This window comes from Glycine max, chromosome 7 (genome assembly GCF_000004515.6).
Source record: "Glycine max cultivar Williams 82 chromosome 7, Glycine_max_v4.0, whole genome shotgun sequence".
In the NCBI taxonomy this organism is placed as follows: Eukaryota; Viridiplantae; Streptophyta; class Magnoliopsida; order Fabales; family Fabaceae; genus Glycine; species Glycine max.
The window spans coordinates 43677322-43689893 of NC_038243.2; the positions used below are offsets into that span (position 1 = coordinate 43677322).

A 12572-nucleotide genomic window follows, 5' to 3' on the forward strand; every position below is an offset into this window, starting at 1 on the left:
TCTTCGAAATAAAAATAATATATATATATATATATATATATTGGGCCTCGATGGTAACGGGGCAGGATGGGCTAATGCGATAAGTCTCTGTGTTATTTTTCTTACACCTAATATATTTTAAGAAAAATTAATTTTCTTTTTTTTTTTACTTCTGTGTTACACATAATATATTATATCAAAATTAAGTTTTACAAGTAAATTTATATGCGTATTAAATATATATTAAAAATCATAATGTTATATATAATGATATTAATTATTTTTCAACATAATTAATTTATTAATTCATTTAATTAAAATGACATGCTAATAATAGATTTAAGACCAGGAAAAAAAAATCTTATAAACAAGAAAAATGATGACAGTCTCTTAGGAATATTGATAAAAAAGATTAAAGCAAAAATATTTTTATTAAAGGATACAAAATTATATCATTTATGATTATTTATGTTTTTTTATAATTTATATAGTAAATATTTTTTTAATTTTTTAATCAATGCCGTAAAAGATACTAACTAGCGAGCTCCTATAAATAATTCGCGAGACCAGGGCCATTAATGTGGATATGATCCTTAAGGAGTAGCGTTTATAAATTGCTCGTCAATTTAAAAAATCAAGATCAACTCTTAAGGAGGAACTAGTAGTCATCTTTTAACCCGTTAATTTTTTGAGGTTTGTGTTGTGAGTAGTATTATCTTTTCTTGACCAACTAAATGTTTTAGAAGAAGAATATTGAGAATACACCGCTCTATAGGAGGAGAGGAGAAGAGATTGACTTACGATATTTGATTCGCCATAAAGTCAATCTAACTTCAAAATCGAATCTTTCAACGTTGTGATTCGTCACATGATAGTTATCTTTGTTGTCACTTGAAATTGTACCTTTCACATCTTACAATATTATCATAATTTTTATGTCAATAAAGTCAATCCAACTTGTTGACAACAAAGATGTAAAAGGTACAATTTAGTTGTTCGCCAAACTAAGATTCTTTAATGTTGCGAATTGTATGTAAACATCGAGCGCAATACAGTTTCCACCCTAAAGCTTGAACCAAGACCTTATCAACCACAATATTATCCTCTGTCCCATTATTCACAATTACCATGTGCTACCCAAGACACTTTACCTTTATCCCAACAAGAACAAAATATATTTGAATCAAACATATCTTATTTCACCCAACTTTTTTCTACCCCATTTTCCACCAACTTTTTTTACTCAACCATTTAACGCTACTGAGGATCTTCCACACACATACTTCAGTATCCTTGTAATAGAGCCTTTCTCATCAACCCAACCAAACGAGCTTGAGTTCACAGCATAGTCAGGCTTACCTAATGAAGAACTTGGTCCCTTTAGTGAGGACGAAGACGAAGTTCTTCACAATCAACCCTAAGAGGAAGATAATGAGGAAGAAGCCCGACCTGTCTCACCAATCACAACCGTACCACCATGCTTCATACCACCCCATATGCAAAATTTTGAAGAATCTTATTTTCAAGATTTTGAATACGGGCATAGCTTGAATCGTGAAGAAATCCAACATCCAGTGAGGACTCTCTTCGAAGGGATGCATTTCCTAACAAAATAAGATGTACAAAATGCTTTGTAGCAATATCATATGAGCAAAGGATCTAACTATAAGACACAACTATCAAATCCAACAAAGCTAATTATCATTTATAATGACGATAATTGTGCTTGGAGGTGTAAGGCATCATACATCCTATCCTCCAAGCAATAGGAAATAAGAAAGCTCTAAGAACCCCACACATGTGTAAATCCTTCAATCTCACAAGATCATGCAAAGTTGTCGTATTCGTTGATTAGTAAAAGCATCCATAACCTAATCGAAAATGATCCATCAACTTCAGTGTCAATCTTGATAACACACATCAAAAGCATTGAAGGATACACCACCACATATTGCAAAACAGGGTTGGTAAAACAAAAAAGCTATTGAAGACATCTACGACAATTGGAAAAGATTATACCACGATCTATTGAGATTTTTGCAAGCTATGCAACAATTTCTTCTTAGTATGGTGGTGGAGAAAGAAACATTGTTAATGCCACCACAAAGAGGTCAATCAATAGAGGGTTTCATCACGTTCCATCATTTTTTTTTAGTTTCAAACTATGTATCGATGGGTTTCAATATTCCAAGCCCATAGTGCATGTCGATGGAACATGTTGTATAGTAAGTACAAGGAACCCTCCTTGTGGCAGTTGCATAGGATGACAATAATAAAATCCTTTCGATAACCTTTGTTGTTGTCGAGAATGAATCAGTAGGAGCATGATTGTTCTTCCTCCGAAACCTAAAAAGGCATGTCACCCCACAATATGATCTGTGTTTTATTTCAAAAAGCCACAAAGTCAATCAAAATTGTCTATTCAAGATGTGATAATGGGTGGGCGACACAAAATTTTGTGCATGTGTTCTGTATTCGACACATTGCACAAAATTACATTAGAAGGTACAAGAAAGACAAACAAAAGAGGTGAGAGAAGCTGCAACAATACTTGCATCTGACCAATTTTTTGCGAAAATACTAAACAAGGTCATTGAAGACACACTTAGAAAGGCAAACATTCACAATATTTTTGAGTTTGATCGACGCGACACATAGTTCTTGGTCCAAGGAACAATAAACTTGAGAGGGATTAGGCCCGTTGGAAATTTCACAGTCGGGTTGGATGAAAGGTGGCAAATTCCAAAAGTTACACATACATTGTTCTTATGTTGTTGCTGCTTGTAAGCATGATCATCATGAATATAAAAATTACATAGATCCTATGTATATGTTGGAAAGTGTGTCCAACGCATATAGATGATTGTTTGGAGAATTGCGCAAAAAAGCCTATTGGCCACTATGTCACGAGCTAATGATTTCCCCTGACCCCGAAAAAAAAAGAAGTACTAAGAGTCGTCTTGTCTCCACTCGTATTCTCATAGAAATGGATATTCAAGAATTGGGTCAACCACATCGATGTTTTGTGTGTTGCATCGCAAGTCATAAAAAGAAAACTGTCCCTCATCGTGTAGGCTTAAACCAACAATGTTGAATGTATGCCATATTGTTTTTATTTGTAAAATGTTATTGTATTAATTTAAATTTAAATATTTTACTTCAATTGAATTTTTTTTTCTATATTTTTAATCTTCTTTTAATTGTTTGCTACATGCTCCTTCTCTTTTTATTATCATTTACATTTTTTTCACTTATTTTTAATAAGCTAAATGTTTTTATTAAATTAAATTTTGAAAATCAAATGAAATTAATTTTATCATTAACTTAATTTTTTTTTCTAATTTAAAAAGTGACTTTTAAAATTTAGTGTAATGCTACTCTCTTCTGAGTAATTCAAAACATTTGATATGTATAAATGTCATAAATGATATCATTTCATAAGAAAAAATATTTGATGAACATTTACAATGTTATTATCAACCATCTAGGGAGAAAGAAAAAAATAATTATAAAAAATATAACTTTTATAAGATTTATGATATAATAACAAAACAAACATGTAAAAGAAAATATGTTAATAAGTAAGTAAAATAATGTAATGATTGAGTTTGGTCTATAATGGGTTATAGATTTTATTTTCAGCTTTGATTTAATCTATTTAAAAATTTAACTTGATCTATTAATCAATTTAAACATGTATTTTATATTCAATTTTTACATAAGTGAAGATAAATTATATTCTTTTAAATTAATATATATGTATATATATATATATATATATATATATATATATATATATATATATATAAATTAGTAAACTAAAAAAATTAAAAAAAAACACTCAATTTTTTTAAAAATAGTTGCAACAAAAAAATAAAATAAAAAATTATTTTAGAAAAACAAAATAAAAAAATGAAAAAAAACTCCTGACCTACGTTTTTTTTAAAATGCCTTTTTTAATAACAAAATATATGAATGAAAAAGTACTTATGTTTTTCAAAAGTATTTTTTTTAATAAAATAAACAATTTTTTTTTCTTATAATCTAATAGAAGTATTTTACGTTGGTTTGACCAATGTTAAACTTTTTGTGCATGGTATTACTTTAATATCAAGCATCCTTTGGATAAACATGTAGTTATCATCAGCTTGGTTGACACTAAATTTAAAAAATAATATTTTACAACTTAAAATTGGAAAAAGAAAATAAAAGAGAGATGATAAATCGGTTTGCGGAGAATCAATTTCTTACTTATATACCATAGTAATTTGTATTATGAATGTAAATAATAGTTGATTTATATCATTTGGATAAATAATAATTTTTTGTATTATTTATGTGAAAAATTTGAGAATGTGATGATAATAGAGACAGAAAAAAAAAAAGATGAAAAAAGTATTGTGGAATTAAAAAAAAAAAGGAACACACTACACACTCTCAGTACCTGTGAATCTGTGACGGAGTATACAAATGGCTTTTTCTTTTGGCCATGAGTTGCCTTATTTGAAAAGCGTGGGGACTGGACTCAGAGATTACGCGCATCATCGCTTTTGAGTAATTTATATTATATGGTCACATTTCCAGTAATCAAGATTAGATCTACTCTGCATCCATCTTCTATATAAGTCAGAAGTGAGAAGAATGAGTAATGCTACATATATACTACATCTTTCACAATGGCAACTTGTCCAGTTGCCCTAATAATCCATTTCTTCCTCTTTTCACTGTTGTCTTCTTCATCCTCCCCATCGAGAAAGACCCTGCAACCCTTCAGTACTCAACTTCCATCGACATGGGTACCCCTCCACTCACACTGGATCTAGTCATCGACATCAGAGAACGCTTCCTATGGTTCGAGTGCAGCAACCACTCCAACTCCTCAACGCACCACCCTTTCCGATGTGGGACTAACAAATGCATGCAAGCAAGCCAAGGGCACTGCTTGCATTACCTGCACCAACCACACTCTTAAAACAGGATGCACAAACAACACGTGTGGTGTCGATCCATTCAACCCCTTGGGCGCGTTCTTCGTAAGTGGAGACGTGGATGAAGACATCTATCTTGTCCTCCGTCCACTTTACACGTGCCACGCTTCATTTCTGCATGTGTTGGGGTTGATGGCTTTCTGCAAGACCTCGCCAAGGTCAAGAAAGGGGTCTTGGGCCTTGCAAGGACTGCTATTTCCTTACCAACACAACTCACACTTTGTTTACCTTCAACTTCAAAGTATAACAATCTTTGATGATGATCCTTCCAGTGAGTACTTTATTGACGACAAGTCAATCAAGGTTGACGGCAAAATTGTCAACCTTAACACCTGCCTGCTTTCTATTGACAAACAGGGAAATGGGGGCAGCAAACTTAGTACCGTAGTTCCTTACACCAAGTTGCACACTTTAATATAGCAGCCTCTTGTGAACGATTTAGTAAAGAAAGCAGCGGTTAGAAAAATAAAGAGAGTGAATCGGTGGCACCATTTCGGGCGTGCTTCGATTCGAGAACCATCGGCAAGACCGTTACAGGACCGAATGTGTCAACGATTGATCTGGTTCTCAAGGGGGGATTTCAATGGAGAATCTATGGGGCCAATTCGATGGTCAAGGTTGCTAAAAATGTGCTATGCCTTGCATTTGTGGATGGAGGTTTTGGAGCCATGAAGTTCCATTGCAACTTCGATTGTCATTGGTGGGTATCAGATGGAGGACAATCTTTTGGAGTTTGATCTAGTTTCCTCAAAACTTGGTTTTAGCTCCTCCCTTTTACTCCACAATGCTAGTTGTTCCCACTTCAGAGTTGTTTGGCTTTTTCACTTTACTATCATTCAGCAAAGTTTGATTCATTTGGTGATGACCGATGAATAAATTTTATTTGCCATTGTAATCGTATGGAATACGCCCTCATTTCACTCAAACTCAGTCTGTTGGGATAAACCAAACTTATTAAATTTGTTGTGTATTTCATTATAAACAGTAGTCAGTAAGCATTTTAGTTTCTTCCCATCCCACTTTTATATTAATCATTGTTTACCCTTACATAAAGTTACTAAGAAATTAAAATAGCTCTTAATTTTTCTCAATATGAACCTTGTGAGGGAGGTTAGTTGTCACCTTAGCTAACCAACCTACTGCATAAGCTAAAGTACTTCACCATTTAACAGTTTTTAGCTGTGAGCTATGGTTTTGTATTGCTTAGTTAGTGTGGTCACTGTGATCCATGGATACAGGTATGCCATTTAGTGTTAAGTGAACTTAGTTTGCAATTGTCATTATTTGTTATCTTTTCTCTCCATCATCAATAAGAAAATACAGAGAACGTTAAATAATTAAATCCACGGAATTTTTATATTTACAATGGAAGCCAAAGTTTAATGCACAAGGACCAAGGAGCCTAGTATGACTGTAGAGGCAGGGAAATTACATGGGTCAACGGCCCATTCTGGTTTGGGTTTAGGGAAATTACCGTGGTCATACTTTTTTTTCTAATCATTAGTAATAGATATATATTACTTTTTGAATGCATACATAAAATATTTATAAAAAAGTAATATATATCTATTACTAATGATTAGAAAATTATTAAATTATTTGTACTTCATTTTAAATTTTATATAATAATTGGAAGCAATAAAAATAAAATATTAAAAATGTACATTTAAATTTGAAGGTGATATTTTTAATTATCAATAAAAATGAAAAATCTCAAATCAAATAATTTTTATTAATAAATATAGACACTAATCATTGATGCCCGTCAATCTAAATTCTTATCACCCTTAATCTATTGCGACAATGAAACATATATTTTATATATGCACGTAACGTAGAACTGTCCAGCTAGTCTCAAAGCAAAAGCAAAAGCAAAGTTGTTAGCAGATGCCCTAGGAGTCTTGTTCCTGAGGCACTGAATTATATTTTCTGTTTCTATCCTTTATTTTTATTTCTGCTGCATAAAAAACATTAAAAAAAACACACATGAGGGATACAAAGTATTAAATAAAAGATTGCAAATGGGCTTTAACGATAAGGAATTAATTTAGTGGAAGAGAAGAATATTACCTTGGTCCTTCCCTAGCTAAAGGGAATGATTTGGGACGCGGCTGCCTGTAACTAGAGAAGATTAGATGTAAGGGGTGGATCATATTCCATCCGGAAAACGGTGTACCAACACCAACTGAGTGGCACACGTGCATACCCGTATAAAAAAGAAAGCATATTTTACCCTATTAATCACACTCATGATATGATTATGTTCAATAAAATTAATTGTTAAAATACATGAAAAGTGTTAATACCTTGTTAGGTAACTTCCTTTATATAAAGTAATTGATAATTGGCTGTATCATAAATCTACAAGAATAACTTTTCCTCTCTTTTTTCCCCCCAAAAAATTGTTGTTCAATCTTCTAATTAATTTATTTCTTGATTCCATAATACGATATATCTTCCATTTAGTCAAGTGAAACACATAATAAAATTGTATTTTAAACTCTTTTTGAACATAAGAAGGAAGCCAAATACGGAAATACCCAACAGTAAGTTGCATATAAATTTTTGAATGACGTATGAATACTTTTAATTTATACTGCTGTGAATTTATTCTAACCGGCCGTTCTATCAATACATCAAATATTGAGGATTCCGGTATGTTAAAAATAGTTTTTAAATTTTACAAACTAATAAATGTATCTTCAAAATACTCTAAAAGTCTGATTTTCTTTAAAGAAAAACTTATCTACACATTTTCTAAAAACAATTTGTTTAACGAAAAAGTGATTTTTTGCTTGAAAAAGATTAATATTGTAGTAGTATTTACTAATTCAAAGTTAGTCTGATTTTAAAATATAAAATTGACGCATGTTTTTTTTTTATATATATACCCACAGAGACAGAGCAAACACGCATTAGAACAATTACATGATGACATTTTTTATCATTGAGTAAATTCCATATTTTGATCTTTCAAAAGAAAAGAAAAAATCCATATCTTGTTGTAACAAGACAGGCATAAAAGTGTAATGTAAGTATTTTAAAAAGTAGGAGCAGGCCGTTAATTTTCTAGGGAGTGCATGCAGCAGCAATAATGGGAGAACAAAAAAAAATAATAACTTTAGTGACACTGGAGTGGCCCGCCACAAAAAGAAAGGCGACGTGTCCACGCCCACACAGACGAAGGAAGATAGAAGATAAGGACACCGGCCACAAAAATGCTGAAGCCAAGCAAAGCTTATTGAGTCTTCCCTCCTTTGCATAACAATTATTCCTCTCTCTTCTCTTCTCTTCTCTTCTCCCATGGCTTATTCCATTCCTCTCATCATCACCTTCTTCTTCTTCCTCTTCGGCACTCTCTCCCACGCTCAAGCCCCTGCATCTTTCCTAATCCCAGTCACCAAAGACGCTTCAACTCTCCAATACATAACAACACTTTCATATGGCACCCCTTTGGTTCCCACCCCACTGGTGCTTGATTTAGGAGGTCCTTTTCTCTGGCTTCACTGTGCATCACGCAACACACCTTCATCTTCTTCCCTCACCACCCCTCACCGTTCCCTTCAATGCTTCACTGCCAAAACCCACAAATCCACCAACTCCTTTCTCTCCAGCCCCGTCGACGAAGTCGACCAGTACCAACCATGCCAAGTGTTCCCCGAAAACAGCATCACCGGAACCATCGCCGCCGAAGGAGAACTCGTGGAAGACCTCATGGCCCTTCAATCAGCCAAAGAAAAAGGACAACTTGTGGAACACCAGAGCCGTTTCACGTGTTCCCCGACCACCCTCTTACACGGCCTCGCCAAGGGTGCCAGAGGCATGGTTGGTCTCGGTAGGTCCCGCAGCTCGCTTCCTTCTCAGGTTTTCGACAACTTCAGCACGCACCGAAAACTCACTCTCTGCCTTTCCTCCTCCAAAGGCGTTGTCCTCTTGGGCAACGTGGCAACCTACGAGTCCGAGGTTCTTAAATCTCTCACCTTCACACCCCTTGTCACCAGCTTCCCCACGCAGGAATACTTCATCAACGTTAACTCCGTCAAAATCAACGGTAAGAGGCTGTCCAACGAGCATGAGGGTGGTGGAGGGGTTTTAACTCTTTTGAGCACAATTGTGCCCTACACCACCATGCAGAGTTCCATCTATAACTCTTTCAAGACATCTTTTGAAGATGCTGCTGTGGCTATGAACATCACCAGAGTGGCCTCGGTGGCACCCTTTGAGCTTTGTTTCAGTTCCAGGGGCTCGCAAGTGGGGCCCAGTATGCCGGTTATTGAGTTGGTGCTGCAGAGTGAGATGGTGAAGTGGACCATACATGGAAGAAACTCCATGGTGAGAGTGAGCGATGAAGTACTGTGCTTGGGGTTCTTGGATGGAGGTGTGAACCCCAGAAACTCCATTGTGATTGGAGGGTATCAATTGGAGGATGTCATAGTGCAGTTTGATTTAGCCACTTCCATGGTGGGATTTAGTTCCTCCCTTGTCGCCAAAAATACCAAGTGTTCCGATTTTAAATATGCCAGTTCCATAACTGCAGACTCGATTTGAATATTTTAACCCACCGCTTTGAGGATGGGCTTTCTAGTACTAAGTACTAAGTTTTCTTGCTTGATTTTATGTTTTTGAAGCTTCTCAGATCTCAATTACTAAGTTTTCTTGTTTAATTATGTTTCTGAAGCTTCTCAATTTTGTAACAACTTGATTTTGGGTAGTTTTTTTTTTTCTTTTTCCTGCACTATTGGTTGTATATTTAAAATATCGTGATGAGATATTATGATCTTATGATTTGATGGCACTTTTGCGCCACTGTATTTTTGACATTGGAATGAAATACTTATCCCTATATTTTATTTTGGCTAAATTGCTAAATCGAAAAAAATATCGTCGTTAGATTCGTTTTCTCTCCCGTTCGATAAAAAGAGCATCTGATAGTGGGATTTGGACAGTAGTGAAAGGATATCATCCATTATGTACGTCAAAAAGAAAATGATATGGTTCACATAAATTCTCTTTTTTTTTTCCTTTCTTTTTATTACAAAAGCTTGAAGTTACTTCACCGGCTGAAAAACAAATACATGAATGATGATGCAACGTGAGAAATTATTAGGTGTTCTTACATTGGTGCTTAAAGTGGGAAAAAATTTTAGGTGGTTTGAAATTATTATGATTCTTACTATTTTCGCATGTGATAAATATTATATTTAGCTTGATAAATAAAAGTAAAATGAAATTAAGAAAGGGAAAGGAATGAAAAAGAGTATTATGATTCACATAAATTGGTTTTTTATTTTTATTACAAAAGCTTGTAGACACTTTATCAGTTAAAAGTATTGATCATGTATTTGGTAGGAGAAATTATTAAGAAGTACAAGATAATAGTCTATTAATTTCTACATGACAGATGTTATTTTTTGTTGATAAAGAAAAGGTAGAAAGAAAGAAACAAATGAAATGAAAAGATTTTTTATTGTTTTTTTATTTTGGACACGCTTGCATTGCTTTGCAACCAGAGATATTGGGTTTTTAATGGTATGGCCCAGTCTTCCATCTTTAAAGTTGTTTAGAACTAGAGGGTGATGCTTTTTAACCAAACAAAAACAAAAAACAACGAAAGAGTGATGGGCCTGAAAAGATTATCACACAAACAGTTTTATTAGATACGTACTGGGGAATTTCTCGTGCATCCAGATTTTTTTTTACATCCAACACTTTTTCGTTTTTTTCCAAAATTATTTCTACTCGTAATCTATAAGAGACCCACGGATTCGTAATCCATAAGAGTAAGCTTACAGATTCATAATCCATAAACTTATAGATTCGTAATTAGTTACCGAATCCGTAAGCTTATTCTTATAGATTACGAATCCATTTATTAGTAGGGATAATTTTGAAAAAAAATAAAAAAGTATTGGGTGTACAAGAAAAAAGTTGGGTGCACAAAGAAATTCCCTATCCTGTGTTTCATATGGACTGATTCAGTTCGGTTCAATATGTTTATTTTACTCACTCCTGCAAAATACTATGGCAAAAAAATCATGAATTGGGGTACAAATTATAAGTATAATTAAATTTTCAAGTCACACTACACGAGCCTTTATCATTATCATTCAACAATGGTAATTCATACAAAAATATTTCAGGGTCTAATAAAAGACTCAAACATGGGAACATATTGCGTTGCGGAGCAAAAGCGAGGAGCTGAAGCTTAACTTTGAGGAAGCCACATCAATGACCAAAAGATTGTCCTCCAATTGATTCCCCCCAATAACAATAGAGGCTTCAACAAAAGACATTTTTGGCTTCATCCCTCCATCAACAAATGCAAGACACGCCACATTTTTAGTTGTCATCTCACCATTGAATTGGCTCCATAAATAGCCACCGCACTCCCCCAGGTAGCACTAGATCAATAATTGGCACAGCTAGGCCAGTGACAGAATTCCCAATGGTGCTTATATCAAAGCATGCATCAAAGGGTGACACTGATGTCACTCTCTTTATTCTTCTTCTTGCAGCCTTATTGACAAACTCTTGAACAAAGGGTTTGTAGAGTGAACTATGTAATTCAGTCCACGGAGTCGCGGTACTAATTTTGGTACTCCCATTCCTCTTCTTGTCAATGGACAACAGAGAAGGGTTTAAGTTGACAACATGGTCATCAATCTTAACTGCTTTGACATCAATGAAGTATTCGATAGAAGGAGTGCCGTATATAGACACTGCACCGGTGGCAACGGGGTTGACAACAAGTGGGGTGGTTTGGAGAAACTTGGATTCAACTTGAGGATTGCCACCACCACCACCAACTCCAATGAAGATGTTACCAAATATTTTCAAGTTATTTGAAGAAGAGAAGCAGAGAGAAAACACGGGAAGAAGCTTATTTGCCAAAACTAGCTGTGAGGGCAATGCAAGTTTTGAGCTATGATCCCTTTAGTGGTTTTGGGTAAACCTTGTAAAGCATGGCCAGAGATGACATCATCCACCAAGTCAACGCAGCCAACAAGAAAGCCAAGGATGAATGTATGAGACAAGAATATGGCATCCTCGACCATTGGATAGCTGGAACTGAATTGAGCCAATGGGTTGGTTACTGTGATATCACAGTCGTTGGTTGCGCAGCCTGATTTATAAGGGCCAATGCAACCAGTGCCACTGCATGCAGCGCCTTTGGGGCATTTCTTATGACTCACAATCGACCTTACGTTTGGACGATGAATTGTAGCGTCTGGTACTGCATTCATGCCAGAGGTTTTCTCCTCCAAGATCAATGACTAGATCCGTGTTGTGTTAAGGAGTTTCCAATGCTAATTGTGGTGTAGAATATGTTAGTTCCTGGGTCTTTCCTAATGGGCAAGATAAAGGGTTTTGTTTTGGAAGTTGACTTATTTGGTAATGGTAAAAAGAAAACTGAGAAAAAGGTTATTGAGAGGAGGATGAAGTGGATGGTGGCAGAAAAAGAAGATGAAGCCATTGGAAGCATAAGCTAGAGGATTGCTCTATATATGCATGCAGTTCAGTGTGTGGAGTTTCATTTTTATTTGCAAGATGTAGCATATTAATCTTAATGACCATATCTATGACTCTTTGACCACACCGAGTCAA

General features: G+C 34.8%; 1 protein-coding gene and 2 pseudogenes across 1 annotated transcript; 2 read left to right on the top strand and 1 right to left on the bottom strand.

Annotated features, from left to right (window-relative positions):
* The first annotated feature begins 4276 nt into the window (after window positions 1–4276).
* Window positions 4277–6024, top strand: LOC100784087 (probable aspartic proteinase GIP2; annotated as a pseudogene).
* Window positions 6025–8189: 2165 nt separating this feature from the next.
* Window positions 8190–9839, top strand: LOC100806719 (aspartyl protease domain-containing protein). Its single transcript, NM_001253051.2, has one exon. It carries the CDS (start codon window positions 8271–8273, stop codon window positions 9513–9515), a length of 1245 nt encoding a protein of 414 aa, NP_001239980.1. The 5' UTR covers window positions 8190–8270; the 3' UTR covers window positions 9516–9839.
* Window positions 9840–11084: 1245 nt separating this feature from the next.
* On the bottom strand, window positions 11085–12572 carry LOC102661812 (probable aspartic proteinase GIP2; annotated as a pseudogene).